General features: G+C 50.8%; 3 protein-coding genes across 3 annotated transcripts in view; 2 read left to right on the top strand and 1 right to left on the bottom strand.

Annotated features, from left to right (window-relative positions):
• The first annotated feature begins 216 nt into the window (after positions 1–216).
• On the top strand, positions 217–8,012 carry CLN6 (CLN6 transmembrane ER protein). The gene is made up of 7 exons (XM_058811611.1): positions 217–381; positions 1,440–1,554; positions 2,023–2,121; positions 4,363–4,551; positions 5,461–5,516; positions 6,667–6,789; positions 7,635–8,012. Exons 1-7 carry the CDS (start codon positions 299–301, stop codon positions 7,921–7,923), a joined length of 954 nt encoding a protein of 317 aa, XP_058667594.1. The 5' UTR covers positions 217–298; the 3' UTR covers positions 7,924–8,012.
• A 1,380-nt stretch (positions 8,013–9,392) lies between these two features.
• CALML4 (calmodulin like 4) lies at positions 9,393–13,400 on the top strand. Its single transcript, XM_058811621.1, has 5 exons — positions 9,393–9,465; positions 9,591–9,621; positions 11,052–11,192; positions 11,780–11,968; positions 12,766–13,400. The coding sequence occupies exons 1-5, from the start codon at positions 9,463–9,465 to the stop codon at positions 12,861–12,863; spliced, it is 462 nt and encodes a 153-aa protein (XP_058667604.1). The 5' UTR covers positions 9,393–9,462; the 3' UTR covers positions 12,864–13,400.
• Positions 13,401–14,777: 1,377 nt separating this feature from the next.
• PIAS1 (protein inhibitor of activated STAT 1) overlaps positions 14,778–20,210 on the bottom strand; it is a 56,108-nt gene continuing 50,675 nt past the window's right edge. Inside the window, exons 13-14 of the mRNA XM_058811788.1 lie at positions 20,108–20,145; positions 14,778–18,309 (exon numbers count right to left, since the gene is read on the bottom strand). Of these exons, the coding sequence (XP_058667771.1) occupies positions 18,013–18,309; positions 20,108–20,145 (335 nt within the window). The 3' untranslated portion in view covers positions 14,778–18,012. The remainder of the gene's footprint in view (positions 18,310–20,107; positions 20,146–20,210) is intronic.

Here is a 20,210-nt window from a genome sequence, read left to right as displayed (position 1 = left end):
GATGCGGGGGATTCCTCCCTGATCCCAGTCCGGAGCACTCCCGCGTGCCCCTCAGAGCCGGGGTGACCCCGACCCCGCCGCTCTCCCGGCGTGTGACCGGCAGGCCGGGCCGGGCCGGGCCGGGCCAGGAGCGGGGCCGGCGCTGCCCCCGCCCCGCCGGGCGGGCCCGGGGCCGCCCCCGCGCAGCCGCCGCTGCTCTGGGGCCGGGCCGGGAGCTCCCGGCAGCGGGGTCGGCCCCGGCACCGCCACAGCAGCGGCAGCGGCCTCGGGAGCGGCTCCGGGAGCCCGGGCCGGGCGGATGCAGGGCTCGGCGCGGCGCCGGCCCTTCCCGGCCGCGGCCCCGGGCTCGCCCCCGCCCGCCGGGCCGCTCTACCCGGGCAGGTGAGTGAGCGCGGCCGGGGCTCGGGAACGGGGAAATCCACCCCGGGTTCATTGGGGATCCTCACCGCATCCAACCCCCCCGGATCAGCCCGCCCCGAGCCCCCCGGGACAGCCCGGCCCCTTCCCGGGTACCACCCCCGGTGCTGCGGGGTCCGGAGCATCACCAGGGTCGGGATCCAAAATATCCCCAGGGTTGGGGTCCGGGACATCCCCAGGGTTGGGGTCCGGGACATCCCCAGGGTCGGGGTCCAGGATATCCCCAGGGTCGGGGTCCCCCAAGGTTCCCCCACTCAGCTTTGTCCAGGACATCCCGGCGTACCTGGGTTATCCCAGCCGATCCAGGGTTTGGCAGACTCTTCCAGGGAGCCACAGCATTCCCAGCTCATCCAGGGTACCCCATCCTCACCCTCCAGCTCTCGGTGTTTATTGAATCATCCCACAGTGGTTTGGGGTGGAAAGGACCTTAAAGATCCTGTGGGTCCAGGGCAGGGACGCTTCCATGGACTTCGGACCACGGGCAGCCCAAGCCCGGGGCTGCTCCAGCTGATCCCGTTCTGGTCTGGGCACCAGGAGAGGCATTGATCCACTTTTCCTGCAGGGAGGTGAAGGTCCAGAGGTGCTGGGGGTGCATTTCACGGAAAGGCTCCCTCGGGGTTGGATCCTCGGGGTTGGCTCCTCGGCAGAGGGGGCTGGAGCAGGAGCTGAAGGTGACGCTGCATCCCGAGCATCCCATCCCGGCGCTGGAATCCCGCCGGGCAGCGCCGCATTTTCAGCCCTCGGCTCAACTCCTGGGAGTTGGGATTTTGCTTCATCATGCAAAAGTTAAAAATAGTTGCACTTAATTCAGCACTTTTCACCTTGCTGAAGAGGCCGGGAGGAGCCTCCCCACAGGGACGGGTCAGGGATGGTGACAGCCTGGTGCTCTCCTGCCCTGCCTGCTCCCCAGCTTTGTCATCCCGCAGCTCCCAGAGCCAGGGAAGCGCAGCCCTGGCGTGGGCTGACAGCTCTGCCTCCTCCCAGAGCTGCTCCAGAGCTGCGTGTCCCTCTGTCCCCTCCAGGCACGGGGCAGGGAAGGCTGAGGACACCTTCAAGACGTCCCCGTTCCACCTGGACCTGTGGTTCTACTTCACCCTGCAGAACTGGGTGCTGGATTTTGGGCGCCCCATCGCCATGGTGAGTGAGGGGACAGGGCCGGGGGGTGTCCTGGAGGAGCTGGGACCACTGCCCTGCTCTGGTGGCACTGGGGCCAAGCCAGCTCCAGCCTCTGTTCCCTGTCACCTCTCCCACACCTTTGTTTCACACCTGCTCTTCCCATTCCTTGCCTGCATTCCAGAGTTTGGGGCTGCAGCTCCCAGGAGTGGCCATTCCATTTCAATGGAATTTTTTCGAGCTGGAAGCTGGCAGAAGGTTCAGGAGGATCTGGGAATCCCAAATCCTTTCCTTGTCCCCACAGCTTGCCAGCACCGGGCAGGGACGGGAGTGGAAATTTCCAGAGGGTGATCTTTGGGACGTTTGCTCCAAGATGAGCTGCCCAGTGTGGTCCCTGCCAACCCTCTGAAGCCCAGCTGAGCATTCCCAAGCAATCTCAACATTTTCCCTCTGCCATGATCACTGATGTGCTGCTCTTCCCTCTCTCCTCAGATCATCCTCCCTCTGGAATGGTTCCCTCTGAACAAACCCAGCGCTGGAGATTATTTCCACATGGCTTACAACGTTATCACCCCCTTCCTGCTGCTGAAGGTAAGCCTGGCAATGTCCAGGGGTTCCCCATTCCCACTTTTGTAAAGTTTCAGAGGTTTTGAGGGTGTTGGTTATTCCCAATTCCTGCCAGTAAGGAAGAGTTCAGAGGATTTGTGATGCCACCTCAATTTCCTGCATGTCCAGAGCAAATGCCCCTGGAATTCTCACTCCAGGAGGAGTCAGAGCTGAAGGTAAACCTGGGAATGTTCAGGGGTTTTCCATTCCAGGTTTTGCAAAGGCTCAGAGGATTTTAGGATGTTGGTTATTCCCAAATTCCTTCCAGCAAGGAGGAATTTCCCACTCCAGGAGGGATTTGTGGTGCCACCTTTTAATTTCCTGCATATCCAAAGCAAATCACTTCCCCTGGAATTCTGGCTTCAGGAGGAGTCAGAGCTGTTCCCAAATGATATTTTTAGGACAATATCCACCCCTAGCTTAACAGGCAGCTGGAAGCAGAGTGGATTTTCTGAATTGTTCAGAGCTTAATCCCACTTGATCTTTGACATTGGAATTGTGGCTGGAGCTGGAATTTATCTGGCTCCAGCTGCCAGCCTCTGGATCCCATGAACCATTCACGAGGTGAAACCCTGTCAGATCATTAGGAATCTTTTCCCATTAAACACTTGAGGAGAAAGCAATTATAAATCTATTTTAACCTTCATTAGCTGGGAACTGAATTACGGCCGGAGGTGGAAATGATTCCCTCTTAATATCCCGGGAGGATTTCAGGACTGGGGGCTAAAAAGGAATATCCAGGAGGTGGGAGCTGACCTTTCCCAGGTGGTTTCTGCAGGGCTCACCCACAGGGAGATCCAGGGTGCATTTCCCTGGCCCAGGGACGTGTCCCACCCTCCTGTCCCCCCCAGGACCTCGTGCTCTCCTTGTCCTCCTGTGACGTCCGTGCCGCCGCTCCAGGGGAAGGGAAAGCTAAGCCTCCAAATTAAACCCAAATAAGGTCAAAATTAAACACAAATAAGGAGATTTTCCCTGCCTGGGGAGGGCTGCAAAGCTGATTTAGGGAGAGGGGGGGCCCTGGCTGATCCCAGAGCTGACCTAGCCAAAGCTGGAAAACTCCTGGGGCTGGGATCTGCCTTGGGAGCTCTTCCTGCTGTGCAAGCTGAGCGTGGAGCTGCATCCCAAAATCCCTGCTGCTGTTCCAAGGCTTGTCCTGGACCCTGAGCCAGCCTCAGGTGCTCGAGATGGGGCAGGGAGGGAGCCCAGCACTGAAAGTGTTGCCCAAAAATTGCCCCAAGTGGTTTTGTGGCTCCTCCTGGCTGTGGGGTCAAACTGTGGGGGCTGAGTCCCATTCCATGGGGAAGGAAGGGAACAGGACCCCAAAATGTTCACCTGGGGAATCCTGAAGCTTTCTGTGGAGCTGAGTCCCATTCCATGGGGAGGAAAGGGAACAGAACCCCAAAATGTTCACCTGGGGGATCCTGAAGTGTCCAGACGGGGTGGGAAGCGTGAGGAGCTCTGTGCTGGAGGCTCTGCTGCCACTGGAGGGCACATCCAACCTCCCAGTCCTCTCCAGAGGCAGGAGAACCACGGCCTTTTGATGAGGAAACCCTCGTTAACAGCAAACCAAACGAAATCTTGGGGTTGAATGCAGCAGAAACCCCTTTAAATTATCCTAAGCCAGGACAGGTTGTTACATCTTTGAGAAAAAGGGATTGGCTGAGTTTATACCTTTAAAACCTAAGGTCCTTAAAACCTGAGGGCCAGTGCTGAAAACCAGGCCTGTAACCCTTGATTTGAAGCACCCTGGCAGAATGACAACATTTGTCTTGGAATATTTAGCTTGGGTCCATTTAAAATTGCACTTAATGCCATTTCTGATTCCTATCCCAATAAACCAAGGCTATCTGTTGCTGTTATGACATGAAACTCTTGGGATCTGTTGTAGTCGCAACTTTCAGTGCAAGGCAGAGTGTCTGGAATTGGATTTTGGTGAGACGCAGGTGCCTTACCTGCAGAAGGCAATCCATTCTCTTCAGCACAGCCTAACTCATCAGCTCCTGGTGCTAAAAACACAAAACCTGTGCCTTTGACCCCAGTATGAGGTCAGTCAGGAGTTGGACTTGATGATTTTTTTGGGTCCCTTCAAGCTCAGGACATTCCATTCTGGGATTTTTGGTGATGAATTTCTGAGCGCTCTGCAAAAAACCCCCAAAACCCAGCGAGGGCAGGAGCTGCCATGTCCTGCTGCTCCTCCTCATCCTCCCACCCTCCCTGTGCCTGCAGCTCATCGAGAGGTCCCCCAAGACCCTGCCCAGGTCCATGGTCTACGTCAGCATCATCACCTTCGTGATGGGCGCCAGCATCCACCTGGTGGGAGACTCGGTGAACCACCGGCTGATCTTCAGCGGGTACCAGCACCACCTGTCTGTCAGGGAGAACCCCATCATCAGGAACCTCAAACCCGAGACCCTGGTGAGGGCTGAGCAGGGATCTGAAACCTGAATTTGTAAATGGGAAAGGAAACTCAAACCTGGGACCTTGGTGAGGGCTGAACTGGGCTCTGAAGCCTGAATTTGTAAATGGTGAAAGAAACTCAAACCTGAGACCCTGGTGAGGGCTGAGCGGGGTTTGTAAAATCTGGGTTTGTAAATTCTGGATTTGTAAGTGGTAAAGGAACCTCAAACCTGAGACCCTGGTGAGAGCTCAGCCACGATTTGAAAACTGAATTTGTAAATGATAGAGGAACCTCAAACCTGGCTCAGCTGGGCTCTGAAATCTGAATTTGTAAAAGGTAAAGGAACCTCAAACCTGGCTCAGCTGGGCTCTAAGATCTGAGTTCATAAATGGTAAAGGAACCTTAAACCCAAGACCTTGGTGAGAGGCTGAGCTGGGTTTTAAAAATCTGAATTTACAAATTATGAAGGAACCTCAAACTCAAGACCCTGGTGAGGGGGTGAGCTGGGTTCTGAAATCTGAATTTATAAATTATAAAGGAACCTCAAGACAGAGATTTTGGTAAGGGGTTGAGCTGAGTTTGTAAAATCTGAATTTGTAAATTATAAAGGAACCTTCACCCTGAGACTCTAGTAAGGAACTGAGCTGAGCTCAAGCATTTCTAAAATCTGAATTCAGAAGTGACTCTGGTAAGAGACTGAGGTGGCTTCTAAAATCTGAGTTTATAAATGATAAAGGAACCTCAAACCTGAGACTCTGGTAAGGAGCTGAGCTGGGCTCAGGCATTTCTGAAATCTGAATTTATGAATGACCTGGGTGAGGGGCCGAGCTGGGCTCAGGCATTTCTGAAATCTGAATTTATGAATGATGAAGCTGATTGGGATTAACTCATTTGCTAACTGGGATTCTCCCCGTGTCCTGCCACAGATCGATTCCTTCGAGCTGCTCTACTACTACGACGAGTATTTGGGGCACTCCATGTGGTGAGTGATGCCAGCAGGCCCACAGGTCATGGGATGGCACAGGGGGAAGGGCAGGGCTTAAAGTGGAATAAAATAACCCCGAGCCAGAGCTGCTGGGGATAATGATCTGCTGGCCAGGGCTGGATTAGGATTAGGATCCAGATTAGAGGGGATCTGGCAATCGCTGGAAAATCCCCTCTGCTCAGGGGTATTTTGGGATTGGAGGGACAGAGGAACAGCTTGTCCTTCCAGGGGGACAGGAGGTTCCTCCTCCAGCACCCCCAGATGTGCCCCAAACACCCCAAACACTCCAAATATCCCAAACATCCCCAACACTCCAAATATCCCAAATACCCCAAACATCCCCAAACACCCCAAATATCCCAAACATCCCCAACACTCCAAATATCCCAAATACCCCAAACACCCCAAATACCCCAAACACCCCAAATATCCCAAAATACCCCAAACATCCCAAGAAGAGGGCCTGGCTAGACCTGGATCCACTCCAGGTGATCCTGGGGAAATCTCTTCTGGCTGATTTGGGGTTCCTGGAGTGCTGGGAAGGAGCAAACCCCATCCTTTGGAGCCCTTCAAAAGGAAGAAGAGTTCTGGGGGTTTTAGGAATCCTGATCTATATCCCAGGAGCACAGGAGCCTGGGAATGCCCTGCTGGAATTGTCCAAGGCAGCTGGAACCTAGCTTTGCCTTCATCAGCAAATCCAGGCTTTTCCTGCCCCAGGCTGGGAATTCTCTGGATCTGCAGAGCCCAGGACAAGCCCAGCCCCTTCTGTGCCCTGGGGAGGCAGCAGGAATCCCTGAGCAGGGAATCCCACAACAGGGAATCCCACAGCAGGGAATCCCACAGCAGGGAATTCCACTGCTACAGGAATCCCTGAGCAGGGAATCCCACAGCAAGGAATCCCACAGCAGGGAATCCCACAGCTACAGGAATCCCTGAGCAGGGAATCCCACAACAGGGAGTCCCACAGCAGGGAATTCCACAGCTACAGGAATCCCTGAGCAGGGAATCCCACAGCAGCAGGAGGAATCCCACAGCTGCTCCTTCCCCAGGCTCAGCACAGGGGCAGCTCCGGGTGTGGGGTGGATCTGGGGGAGTTCCAGTCCCTTGCAGGCTCCTCCCAGCTCTGGGCATTGCTGTTTTTTTCCAGGTACATCCCGTTTTTCCTGATCCTGTTCATTTATTTCACCGGGTGCTTCACGCCCGCGGCGGGACAGAGCCGGATGCCCCTGGCTGCCCTGCTCCTGGTGGGGCCCAGCAGCCTCTACTACTGGTGAGTGCCTTGGGCTGGCAGGGGATTCCTCAGGAATACCCAGGAATACTCCAGGAATACCCCAGGAATACTCCAGGAAGAGCTGCTCCATTCCCCAGGGCTCCCCAGGGCAGCTTTTGCTCTGCGGAATGCTCCCCCTGTGATCCCAGGATCAAAACTGATCCCAGATAAGCTGGGAATGCTCTCCCTGTGATCCCAGGATGAAAACTGATCCCAGATAAGCTGGGAATGCTCTTCCTGTGATCCCAGGATGAAAACTGATCCCAGGATGAAAACTGATCCCAAAAAAGCTGGGAATGCTCTCCCTGTGATGCCAGGATCAAAATTGATCCCAGAACAGCCTGGAATGTTCTCCCAGCAATCCCAGAAAACCTGGGAATACTTTCCCTGTGATCCCAGGATCACCCTGGATTCCAGAACAGCTGGGAATGCTCTCCCTGTGATTACTAGGATCAAAACTGATCCCATAAAAGCTGGGAATGCTCTCCCTGTGGGTTCTGTGATCATTAGTAATCCCAAAGCAGCTGGGAATGCTCTCCCTGTGATCCCAGGATCCCAAAAAAGCTGGGAATGCTCTGCCTGCATCCCAGGATCAAAACCGATCCATGAAAAGCTGGGAATGCTTTCCCCATGATCCCAAGATCACCATTGCTCCCATAACAGCTGGGAATGCTCTCTGTGTGATCCCAGGATCAAAATAATCCCAGAAAAGCTGGGAATGCTTTCCCTGTGAATCCCAAAAGAGCTGGGAATGCTCTTCCTGCAATCCCAGGAACAAAACTGATCCCAGAGGGGCTGGGAATGCTCTCCCAGCAGCCCGGGATCCCCAGGAATTGTCCCCGCAGGTACCTGGTGACCGAGGGCCAGATCTTCATCCTCTACATCTTCACCTTCTTCGCCATGATGGCGCTGGTGATGCACCAGCGGCGCAAGGGGCTGGTGCTGGACAGCAACGGGCTCTTCCTCTTCCTCTCCTTCATCATCACCCTGCTCCTCATCGCCGCCTGGGTGGGCTGGCTCTGGAATGACAAAATCCTGCGGAAAAAGTACCCGGGGGTGATTTACATCCCCGAGCCCTGGGCCTTCTACACCCTGCACATGAACAACCTGCACGCAGCCAAGGACGCTTTTTAAGCTTTTGAGGGGTATTTTTGAGGGGGGGAAAAAAAAAAAGAGAAGAAATCTAGTTTTTCTAATGTAGATTCATGTGTTTCCAATAAATTCCTGAGTGGTGGTGGCTGTGTGGTGATTACTGCTGGTCGGGGAGGGGATTAATTAAAATGAATTAACTCGCTCTCACTGGTGAGCACAGGAATGGGGCAGGAGAGGGCAATTCCCACAAACAGCCCCAAAATCCATCAGGAAGGAGGGAAACACCAGGGGTCTGTGCACCAGCACTGCCAGCTCTCACAAATGGCAAATTCCCCACAAACAGCCCCAAAATCCATCAGGAAGGAGGGAAACTCTAGGGGTCTGTGCACCAACACCAGAAGCTCTCACTCATACTTAAGAATCCTTCAGAACTCCCCACAAAACAACCCAAAATCCTTCAGGAAGGATGGAAACTCCAGGGATCTCTGCCCCAGCACCTTCAGCTCACACAGAAGGGGAAATTCCCCACAAACAGCCCCAAAATCTATCGGGAAGGGGGGAACTCCTAGGATCTCTGCCCCAGCACCTTCAGCTCTCACTCAGGGGGTTAGAATTCCTCAGAATTCCCCCAAACCAGCCCGAAAGGGGAGCCAGGGCTGAGCAGCTCCAGCGGCCCCGGGGATGCAGCTCCAGCTCCAGGGCTGGGAGGAGGAAATCTGCGGGTGAAATTTGGGATAAAACCAGACCCCTTCCCTACAAACCCTCCTGCAGATCCAGAAATCCCCGTCAGCCTTCTCCAAGCCCTTAGCCCTTCCCTTTTGGGTTTTGGAATTTTCTGATTTTTTTTTTTTTTTAAATTTAGGAATTTTTGGATTTTTTAAATTTATTTCGGAACTTTGAAATTTTTTTTTTTTAATTTTGGAATTTCTTCGCGTTTTGGAATTTTTGGATTTTTTGAATTTTTGGATTTTTTTATTTGGGAATTTTGGAATTTTTGGATTTTTCTATTTTGGAATTTTGGGATTTTTTAATTTTTTTTTTAATTTTGGATTTTTTGAATTTTTGGATTTTCTTATTTGGGAATAATTTTTGGGATTTTGGAATATCTTCATTTTGGATTTTTTTGCATTTTTTATTTTGTAATTTTAGAAATTTTTTTTAAATTCTTTTGAATTTTGGAGTTTTTTTTTTTTTAATTTTTGGATTAGTTTTTTTTTAATTTGGCAATTTTGGATTTTGGAATAGTTTTTATTTTGGAATTTTTAGATTTTTACATCCTCCTCCTCTCCCAGCAGCCAAGCTCAGTGCCAGGTGCGCTTCTTTGGGATGATCAAACCCGCGGTTTTGGGGCCCCAGAGAGCCGCAAATCCCCATCCCAAAGCGGCTGGGAAATGTTTTTTCCCGGCAGGAGCAGGAACAGGAGCAGAGCGGAGCAGGCTCAGCCCCGTAGCCATGGCAGCGGGTATTTATTACAGCCTCCGCCCGCCCGGCCGCACTTTGGCCCCGAATAAAGCAGAAAAGTGGCCGCAGCCGCCTCCGCTCCCGCCGGGACCCCAAATCCCAGGAATTGGCCCCAAAACCATGGTGAGTGACGCGGGCGGGCCCCGCCGGGCCCCTCTGCGCTCCCCAAATCTCATTTTAAAGCTGCTCTTTTTGTTTTTGTTTTTGTTTTTTTTTTTTGTTTTTTTTCCTCTCCGTTCCTGCTCCAGGCAAAGTTTCTGTCCCAGGATCAAATTAATGGTAGGTATGAGTTTGTTCCCCTTCGGGCGTTAATTAGCGAGATTCAATTTAGATTTATATAAAAATGACGTTTTTCCCCCAAAGTGTCTCGGTCGGGGCTCGCTGTCCCTCAGTCCCGGATCGGCTGCCTGGGAAAACAGGGAAATCTCCCAAATTCCAGGGAAATTCTGCAGGGCAGGAGCAGCCGGGAGGGGAGCGCCCGGTGCCCATTCCCAGGAAAACACCCGGGAATTCCGGGGTTCAGTCCCGTCCTGGGGCTCGCGAGGAGGAGGAAGAAGAGGAGGAGGAGGAGGAAGAAGAGGAGGAGGAGGAGGAAGGAGGCGGCGCAGGGGATCCAAATTCCCACTGGGAAAGCGGAACCGCGCCCGGGGCTGGGATTGCCCCGGGAACGGCCGAAGGAAGCTGAAATAAGGGTATTAATGAGAGCATTAATGAGAGTATTAATGGGAGTATTATTGCAAATCTGATCAGCTCCGCCGAGGGATCGGCGAGCGGAGGAGGCGGCCGGGCCAGGGGAGGCCACGGCGCCCACGGGCGGCCCCGGAGCATCCCCGGGGCAGCAGCGAGGGCTGGGGACAGAGGGGACAAGGACGGGGGTGGCACCAGCCCAGGCTGGGTTTCTGCAGCCGGAGGGAGCCGGGAGAGAACCCGGCCGGATCTGGGTCAGCTGCAGCCGGGCGGAGCTGCAGGAGAGGGGGGAGAACTCGGCAGCTTCCACCTCCAAAGTATTCCATCTCCAAAATATTCCGCCACCAACATCCTCCAGCATCCTCCTCTCCATCATCCTCTCCTCTCCTCTCCTCTCCTCTCCTCTCCTCTCCTCTCCTCTCCTCTCCTCTCCTCTCCTCTCCTCTCCTCTCCTCTCCTCTCCTCTCCTCTCCTCTCCTCTCCTCTCCTCTCCTCTCCTCTCCTCTCCTCTCCTCTCCTCTCCTCTCCTCTCCTCTCCTCTCCTCTCCTCTCCTCTCCTCTCCTCTCCTCTCCTCTCCTCCTTCCTTTTCCTTCTTCAGTTTGCTTCTTCTTTCGTTTCCTTCTTCCCCTCCTTCCTCTTTTCCCTCTACTTTCTTTCCTTCCTCTTTTTCTTCTTCCTCCTCTCCTCTTTTTTCCTTCTCTTCCTCCATCATCCTCCCCCTCCCTCCTTCAGCCTCCTCCGTCCCTCTCACCCACCAATGCAGAAAAATCACTTTTAACCAAAACCCTGCCCTTTCCCAGCCCTTTTCCCCTCCCATCGGCGCTTCCTCAGCCCGAGGGCCCCAGTTAGCGCCGCTCGGGGTTTGAATTGCCCGTCGTTCCCCCTGGTTGCGCCCCGTGCCCATCGCGCCGCTGGAAAGGCGACACCGCGGGGCCGACACCGGATCCCGGCTGGAATCCTGCCCGGCCCGGCCCGGCCTCAATGGGATCCTGCGGCTGACCCAGCTTTGGTTCTTAATTAGAGTTCAAGGAATGTTTTTCCCTGTACGACAAGAAACAAAAAGGGAAGATCAAAGCGTCGGACCTGCTGGCAGTGATGCGGTGCCTGGGAGCCAGCCCCACGCCCGGAGAGGTGCAGAGACACCTGCACCTGCACAGGATCGGTGAGCCACCCGCACAGCCACCACAACGGGGATTAAACGTGCAAAAATCCCCTTTTCCTGGAGCTGGGATATTCCAGGAGGGAGCATCCACCCAGAGCAGTCTCCAGAAAGCTGTTGTGATGTGTTAAATCCAGCCCACAAATCAAAACAGCGCCATTAAAATCCCTAAAAAAGCAGGAGACAAACATTTAATATGGATTTGGAGTGGGGGGGGGAGACTGTCCAGGCCAACCAGCAGAGGTGGAAGAGCACAGAAGGATGTTCAGCTGAAGATCTGTGGGAAAAACAAAGCACAAAACCCAAGGAATTGTGAGATCAGGTGTGTGGGGGGATTAAAAATTCAGGATTTGAGTTCAGAGCACAAATTGAACAGTTATAAATGGGATTTTAGGAGAAAAAAAATCCCATTTTTTAGGGATTCTGTTTTAGGGGAAAGTTGTGACGTGCCCTGATCCAGATCAGGGAAAGGAAACCCCGGGAAAGGAAACCCCGGGAAAGGGAACTGGTAGAAGATGAGGGGGATGTTTAGCCCTGGATCCAGCCCCCAAACGGAGCCATTCCCAGAGGATCTGCCCTTCCTCTCCCAGACAGGAACGCAGAGCTGGACTTCTCTACCTTCCTGAACATCATGTACAGGCAGATGAAGCAGGAGGAGCCCGAGGAGGAGATCCTGAGAGCCCTGGCCATGATTGACCGGCAGAAGCGAGGAGTGATCGCCGTGCCCGAGCTGCGCGCCAAGCTCACCCGGCTGGGGGAGAAGCTCTCCGAGGAGGAAGGTACCTGCAATTCCCTCGGGGACCAAATTCCTCCTTCCCCTTTCCCCTTTTCCCTTTCCTTTCCTTTCCTTTCCCCTTTTCCTTCTCCTTTCCTTTTTCCTTCTCCTTTCCTTTTTCCTTTCCTTTCCTTTCCTTTCCTTTCCTTTCCTTTCCTTTCCTTTCCTTTCCTTTCCTCCTTTCCTTTCCTTTCCTTTCCTCTCCTCTCCTCTCCTCTCCTCTCCTCTCCTCTCCTCTCCTCTCCTCTCCTCTCCTCTCCTCTCCTCTCCTCTCCTCTCCTCTCCTCTCCTCTCCTCTCCTCTCCTCTCCTCTCCTCTCCTCTCCTCTCCTCTCCTCTCCTCTCCTCTCCTCTCCTCTCCTCTCCCTTTTCCTTCATCTTCTCCCTCTTTCTTTTCTCTCTTCTCTTTTTTCCTCTTCCTCCTCTGCAGCAGCCTCTGGGATGAGGACGGGCCTGTGCCAGCAGGAGACACCAAAGTAAAAACAGGCAAAAATCCCAAATCCCTCCAGTTTGTCAGAAATTTGGCTCCGAGGGGGACAATAAACCCAAAAGCCCATCTGGACTAAATTTGTGGGGTTTTTTCCCCCCTGTGGAACTCAAAAAGATGTATATTCCTGCTGCAGAGAATTTTACATGCAATTAAAATCCAGGTGCTGATTGGTGCCGGTGTGAAACTCTCACCTGATCCCAGAGGTGATTGCCAACAAAACCCCCAAACCCCAAACCCTGCAGTGCTGCTTTCCTTCTGAACACCCCAACACCTCCAAATATCGCATCCCAGTGATATTTTCCCATTTTTCAGTGGATGACCTGCTGAAAGAAGCCAAAGTGGGGCCAAATGGAACCATCAAATACGAGGAATTTGTGCGCCACATTTGCCTTCCCTCGGTCGACTACTGAAACCCAGAGTGGGCTTTGCTAAGAGCAGCACCTGCAGGGTTTCTATTTCTATTTTTCCCACTTTTAGTCAGACTCGGGAACCATCAGTTGCCTTTCAAAACCTGATTTTGCCTTCATTTAGTGCTGACATTTCCACAGGTTCCCCCCTGATTCCTGGAAAAACAAGAAATAATATTATTATATATATCTGTTATTATAGCAATAATAACTGTTATTGAAATAAACTGAGTGTGACAACACGTGTCAAGCTGTAAAAAAAAAAAAATCATTTTAAAAAGCATTTAAGTGTTGGGGATGTGGCAGAAGGAACTCATGGTCGAGGTCTCCTGGTTCTCCAAGAGTCTGCACAGCCCAGCAGGTGTTTGGTGTCTCCACAAAGAAAAAGCAGGGAAAAAGGAAAAGCAGGGCCAGGAAAATTCCCCTTTTTCATACCAGGAAAAACTCCCCAGGAAAATTCCCTTTTTCCACACCAAGAAAAACCTCCTCAGGAAAATTCCCTTTTTCCACACCAGGAAAACCTCCCCATCTCCAGACAGATGAAGCCCCCTCTGATCCTTATTTTCCAGGTTGATTAAACCCCACTCAGGAAAACCCTCTGTTCCCACTTTTCCCCCCTCAGGAAACACAGAATAACCGAATGCTTTTTATTACGTTGAAGGATTTCTACAGGAACAGGGAACATTCAAAAGGTAAACCAGGGGTTGGTTTGTTTTTTTTTTTCTTTTTTTCCAATGCATATAATAAATATTTTCACTCGGTACTTTTATACAAACTGACATTGGGCTACTGTACATTTGTAAATCCATGGATTGGTTTGGCATGCCCTAAGGAAAACGAAGAGAAAAGGTTTAAGGCAATGGATGAGAGCTTTCCATTCATGGAATTCATGGTCATTTTCATATTGTCCTTATTTACACTTTTTCCCTTTTGTTAATTCATGAACAGCAGCACTTTTGGGGACCACCAGTGGTCTTCCCTTGTTAGAAATCTAAGTTCTGTTTAAAAAAATAAAATAAACTAAAATCACACTGCTAAACCAAAATTTTTCCCACTAAAATGAACTTCAAACCCTGAAATGCTCAATTGCAACAAAGAATGAATTTCCACCACGTTTCTCCTCACACTCCTGGGCCCTGCAGCTCCTGGAGAATCCCAGGAACTCTTGGACCATCCCAGCTGTGGAATCCTCCAGGGAGAGGAAGGGGAATTGCTGCTCCATCCCTCTGGAGGGGCTCTGGGATGGCTCAGGGGGAATTTCCAGCTGCCAAAGGATGGGACAGGGACGTGTGTGCACATCCCAGGTGTGAGTGTGAGAGCGTGACACAAGAGTGTGACATGTGTGTGCACACTCCAAATGTGTGTGTGTGCATGTCTGACATGTGTGCCCATTCCAGGTGTGAGTGTCTCAGACACCTGTGTGCACACCCCAAACCTGAGTGTGTGTGTGTGACACACATATGCACACCCCAAACGTGTGGATGTCCCAGAGATGTGTGAATGTCCCTCACACACCCCACACAGGTGTGTGCATGTCCCACAGATGGCTGCACATCCCACACACACGTGTGCACATCCCAGATGTGTGTGATCAGACACATGTGAGCCCCCACACACATCTGTGCACATCCCAAACACACGGACACATCCCAGATGTGTGCACATCCCACAGACACGCGTTACATCCCACACACGTGTGCACATCCCCCAGACAGATGTGCACATCCCAGGCACATCTGCACACCCCAGATGTGTGAAACCCCCCAGCCATGGCTGTGCACACCCCAGCCCATGTGGCACACCCCGAGGACAATCCCACCTGCAATTCCAGGGATCACAGCAGGAGCACAGCCCAGGCCACCCCTGCAGGGCTGGAGACCACAGAGCTGGAGTCTGGAAGTTTTGAAGTTCGGGAATTTGGAAGTTTAGATGTTTGGGGATTTGGGAATGACTCTGGCAGGGAATGGGGAGAAGCAGACTGAGATTGTACCACAAGGCTCACGTGTGCTTGCAGGCACAGCGGAATCCCAGCCTCAGGAATGCTGAGTGTGGAACAGGAATGATCCCAGGCCATGGATCCTGCAGGGCCCCTGTCCCTCCTGGCAGGGCACAGGTCACAGATGGCAGCCCTGAGCCTGGAGCCTTCCTTCCCCACAGCAGGATCACAGGGAAGGGGGAATGCTCCTGTCCAAGCTGCCGTTCCCAAAGTGCCAAATCCCAGCATACCAACACTGCCAAGTTCCATTTCCCATGGCATTAATGGGGGTTTGATCCCGCTGCTCTTGGGGTCGCCCTCCACAGACTCCATGGAAAAGTGGGAAAGGAGCTGTGAGCAATCCCAAATTCCTGCTGGATGCTCCAGGAGCTGGGACACGCAGGCTCCAGGCAAACTCAGCCCCAATTCCAGAAAAATCCTCCAGCTTACCCATGAAAAATCTCCTCCTAAACCGGATAAGAGATATTCCTAGCAGAGGTTGAATCACTTCAAAATCAGACTGTTTCAAAAATAAGTCTTTCCCATTTTCTATCCTTTTATTTCTTTTTTTTTTCTTTTTTTAACTGACATTTAATAAATTATAAAATCGGTGTATGGTGAAATAGAATATATCAGCCAGATATGTATGAAATACACATGCATGGGAAAAAACTATTGAACTCACCTGGAACTCACACACACGGATCTATAAATACATATATACACACACATATACATATAAACACCAACAGTTTCCTTTTTCCAAAATTCAAGTCAACTATTTAGTGGCAGAGGGATGCTGTAAAAACACTAAAAACAATTTTTGATGCCACATCATGTGAACCTTTCAAATAACCATACGACTGATCAGACAGCAATACCTAATGCTACTTGGATTAAAGATTTTTTTCTTTTTTTCTTGGTTTTTTAAAAACTTTTTCCTGTTTTTTTTTTCCTTTTTTTAATCAATGCAAGATTTATATTTACGTTTTTTAGAGACGACTTCATAGGCAAAAGGTGGCCCTTGTCAATGCTTGAAGCGACTATTTGCAATCAACAGTTTTTTTGGACATGAAAAAATTCAGACAAGAATCTGCTAATTTTAGTATTCCTTAACTCTCTTTTTCCTGATAAACTCAATACCTGCACTTTCAACCAGTTATAAAAATATTTTTCACACCAGAGGAAATATTTACTCTCTCTGACATGGACTTTGGGACACAAGAGAATCACTTCCTTCCCTCCCCCTTTCTCTGACTTTAAAGAATCTCCTGAAAAAAATCTGCATTCCAGCTATTTACACATTCCACTCCTTAAGAAGAACAGATCAGCCCAAATGACCCAAAAGAAAAAAAAAATTTCCTATGTCATGCACAACTTAAGAACAATGAGAAAAGAAACCAGGAATTAAAAACGGCTGAAAAAATCCGGAGAATCCAAAGAACTCTGAGGGAAAAGTGAAATTTGGAAGCCACTACCCCTAAAGGAGCAGGGTGGGGAGGAACAGTCTGGGTTTTGCTGGTGGGTTTGGGGGTCAGGCTGGCACTGAGCAGGGAATATCCGGGGGGAGCACTGAGCTCTGAGCATGCAGGGTGTGCTGGGCACAGCTGCAGCACTGAAACCTGCACTGAAAAATGCACTGAAACCTGCACAGAAAAATGCACTGAAACCTGCACTGCCCAGCTGCAGGGGGGCTCAGGCTGAGTCTGAACACAGCAGCTCCACCAGGTGACACCAACACACGCTCAGGGAAGAGCTGAACTTAGCTCAGCAGGACTGAAGCTCTGAGGAACAAAACCCTCCAGCCCCAAGTGAGGCTTTGGTCTGGGGTTTCGCCCCGTAAAAATGGAACATCTTGGCCAAAACAAATTCATTTCTCAATGAATTCCTCAACAAGTCTTTCCTCAGCTGGATTTTGATGTTGATTTGGGGCTCCACTCCACAAAAATGGAACACTTTGTTCCACAGGTCATTCCTCAGCTGGGATTTGATGATTTGGGGCTCCACTCCATAAAAATGGAACAGCTTGACCAAATCAAATTCATTTCCCAATGAATTCCTCAACAAGTCACTCCTCAGCTGGGATCTGATGTTGATTTGGGGCTCCACTCCATAGAAATGGAACATTTTGTCCCACAGGCCATTCCTCAGCTGGGATCTGATGGAGTCAGGCCCTCAGGAGTAACTGAATCCCAAAACTGTGGAATATTCTGAGCTGGGAGGGACCCATGAGGATATCAAAGTCCTTGCACAGGGCATCTCACAATCCCAGCCTGAGCATCCCTGGGAGCTCTGTCCCAGCATTCCTGGAGCTCTGGCAGCCTGGGGAATGTCAGCATTCCCTGGGAGCCTGGGCACTGCTCCACACCCTCTGGAGGTGGAATTTTCCCTGATATCCAACCTAAACCTCCTAGTCAGCTTTGTGTCATTCCCTGGATGAATCTGCAACGTTCCTGACTAAAGCATGGAATTCAAAAGGAGAATTTGCCTGGGTAGAGGGCACACAGAACCAGAAATGCAAAAAAAAAAATCCCAAAAAAACCAACCCCACTCCTGAAAGGCTTTGGGCTGCAGACAGAGCAGGGTGTGCTCTGCTGCCAGAATTATAAAATCTGCACTAAATATGGGATGGGGGAATTAGATTCCACCAGCCAAGGGAAATTCTCCAAGAGGAGAAAAAGCCCTCTCCCCAAGCTTGAACTTTAGAAGCTCAGCTCCTCTCATGTTTCTGTAACTGTGGAGAAAATAATGCCATTGGTGTCCAAACTATAGGGGGGAAAAAGAAAAGGAAAGAAACTCACATGACAAATGCACAGGTGTAAAATCTTCAGCATCCATAAAAATGAACTGAAGCTCCTTGTTTTTCTTAATTTTTTTTTTCTCTTTTGTCTTTTTTTTCTTATTTTTACCAGCGAGGCCATCTTAGGTTTATATACAAAAGTAAAACTGAAAATAGACTTTTTTTTTTGTTCTCTGTACACATAAATTTTTTTTTTCCCCTTTTTTAAAAAAAGGAAAAAAAAACCCACCTTGTCTTAACTTTTTTTTGGGTTTTTTTTTGTTTTGTTTTGTTTTTTTTCCAGAACAGAAAGGAAAACCGAGCACGAAGATTTCCTCTGTCCCCAAACCCACCCAAAACCCACCCCACCCCCCCCAAAAAAAAAAAATAGAAATGAATCAGTCCAAGGAGATAATATCTGGTATGATACCAAAGATTGAGGCCGTGTCCGTGCTGCTCCTGCTGGCCACGGGGTGCCCGTGGTTGTCCCGCAGGCTGTTGGAGGAGACCAGGCTGCTGTTGCTGCCGCTGCTGCTGCCGTTGGTGGCGGGCAGGGAGCTGCTGCCCCCGGCGTTCAGCTGATCCAGGAACATCTGGGACGAGGTGTAGGGGAAAAAGCGGGAGTGCAAAAGTTCCTGATCGTCCGAGGCCGAGACTGCGGCGGCGGCCGCGGCGAGGAGGGAGGTGTTGTAATGCTGCGGGGAGGAAAGGGTTAAAATTCGGGTTGTGCAGCAGGAGGTGAAGGGGTTAAAATTCGGGTTTTGCAGGAAATAAAGGGGTTAAAATTCGGGTTGTGCAGCAGGAGGTGAAGGGGTTAAAATTCAGGTTGTGCAGGAAATAAAGGGGTTAAAATTCGGGTTGTGCAGCAGGAGGTAAAGGGGTTAAAATTCGGGTTGTGCAGCAGGAGGTAAAGGGGTTAAAATTCGGGTTTTGCAGCAGGAAATAAAGGGGTTAAAATTCAGATTTTGTAGCAGGAGATAAAGGGGTTAAAATTCAGGTTTTGCAGCAGGAAATAAAGGGGTTAAAATTCGAGTTTTGAAGCAGGAAATAAAGGGGTTAAAATTCGGGTTTTGCAGCAGGAGATAAAGGGGTTAAAATTCGGGTTTTGCAGGAAATAAAGGGGTTAAAATTCGGGTTGTGCAGCAGGAGGTAAAGGGGTTAAAATTCGGGTTGTGCAGCAGGAGGTAAAGGGGTTAAAATTCGGGTTTTGCAGCAGGAAATAAAGGGGTTAAAATTCAGATTTTGCAGCAGGAGATAAAGGGGTTAAAATTCGGGTTTTGCAGGAAATAAAGGGGTTAAAATTCGGGTTTTGCAGCAGGAGATAAAGGGGTTAAAATTCAGGTTTTGAAGCAGGAAATAAAGGGGTTTTTGTCAAGGGGAGGTTTTGGCAGTTCTGGGTTTCACAGCAGCTCGGGCAGTGGGACATAAAATGGATTTTTAGCTCTGTGGTCCCCCAGGTTTGAAGCCAAAAGGAATTGGGGATACAAACAGCAGGGAGAGAATGGGATCACAGAACCCAAACCAGCAAAAAGGGCAAGCAGGAATGGGATCAGAGAGCCCAAACCAGGAAAAAGGGCAAGCAGGAATGGGATCACAGAACCCAAACCAGCAAAAAGGGCAAGCAGGAATGGGATCAGAGAGCCCAAACCAGGAAAAAAGGCAAGCAGGAATGGGATCACAGAACCCAAACCAGCAAAAAGGTCAAGCAGGAATGGGATCAGAGAGCCCAAACCAGGAAAAAGGGCAAGCAGCAGCACTTTTGGGGCTTTTGTTTGGTTTAGTTGTTCAAAAAATTCCCTGGGGGTGAAATTCCCCCAAACTCATTCTGCCAGGCCCAGGAGTCAGGGTGAGCCAGCTGAGAGGTGGAGCTGTGCTGGTCCCTGCTGGCAGCAAGGCACAATCCTGGGAATTGCATTTAGGGCCAGCCTGGTCCCATGGGTGGAGCAGGGCTGTCCAGGCTCTCCTCTCTGCTGCAGGAGCCTGAGCAGCCACAAATCCCATTTAAACACAACCTCCCTGAGGAGGAACCCTGCCCTCAGTGATCCTTCCCACCATGATGGAACATCCAGGCTGTCCCAGCCTTGCTCCCAAAGATTCCTCCACAACCAGAGCAGCATTCCTTGGATCATTCTCAGATTCTGGATATTCAGCCAGATTTCCTGACCCAAATTCCCAGTGCAGGCTCTACTCTCCATGAGGATATCAAAGTGTCCCTCAGCTTTCAGGGCAATTTTAGTGCAATTTCCCTCCCTGGGAGGGCAGAACGTGCAGGGAGACATCCCAGCTCCCTTTTTTTGGAGGAAAAGGGATCAAGCTGCACCTGCATTCCACAATGAAGTGGCTGCTGAGTTTGAAATTTTAAAACTGCCCAAATATTTATTTTTGCTGTGCCTCATCCCACACCTGTGTTCAGATAATGCTGCTGCTGCTTCCCACACAGCAAATCCTGCTAGGAAAAGTGTTTACCACAGGGTTTGGTTCTCCCTGACTTACCTGATTGTCACCTGACAGGAAAGGGAAGAAATCTAAACCTGTCAAGAGATAAAAAACAAAATTCAGCTTCTCAAAACAGCCTCTGTCCATTTTGTCACCACTT

This window comes from Ammospiza caudacuta, chromosome 10 (assembly GCF_027887145.1).
Source record: "Ammospiza caudacuta isolate bAmmCau1 chromosome 10, bAmmCau1.pri, whole genome shotgun sequence".
Classification (NCBI taxonomy): Eukaryota; Metazoa; Chordata; class Aves; order Passeriformes; family Passerellidae; genus Ammospiza; species Ammospiza caudacuta.
This window is presented reverse-complemented; position numbering and strand designations above follow the sequence as displayed.

Coding starts and splice junctions, on each gene's coding strand:
- CLN6 (XM_058811611.1), top strand. CDS start 299: ATGCAGGGCTCGGCGCGGCGCCGGCCCTTCCCGGCCGCGGCCCCGGGC. Junction 382..1,439: donor GGGCCGCTCTACCCGGGCAG/GTGAGTGAGCGC, acceptor TGTCCCCTCCAG/GCACGGGGCAGGGAAGGCTG. Junction 4,552..5,460: donor ACCTCAAACCCGAGACCCTG/GTGAGGGCTGAG, acceptor GTCCTGCCACAG/ATCGATTCCTTCGAGCTGCT.
- CALML4 (XM_058811621.1), top strand. Junction 11,193..11,779: donor CCTGCACCTGCACAGGATCG/GTGAGCCACCCG, acceptor TTCCTCTCCCAG/ACAGGAACGCAGAGCTGGAC. Junction 11,969..12,765: donor GAAGCTCTCCGAGGAGGAAG/GTACCTGCAATT, acceptor CCCATTTTTCAG/TGGATGACCTGCTGAAAGAA.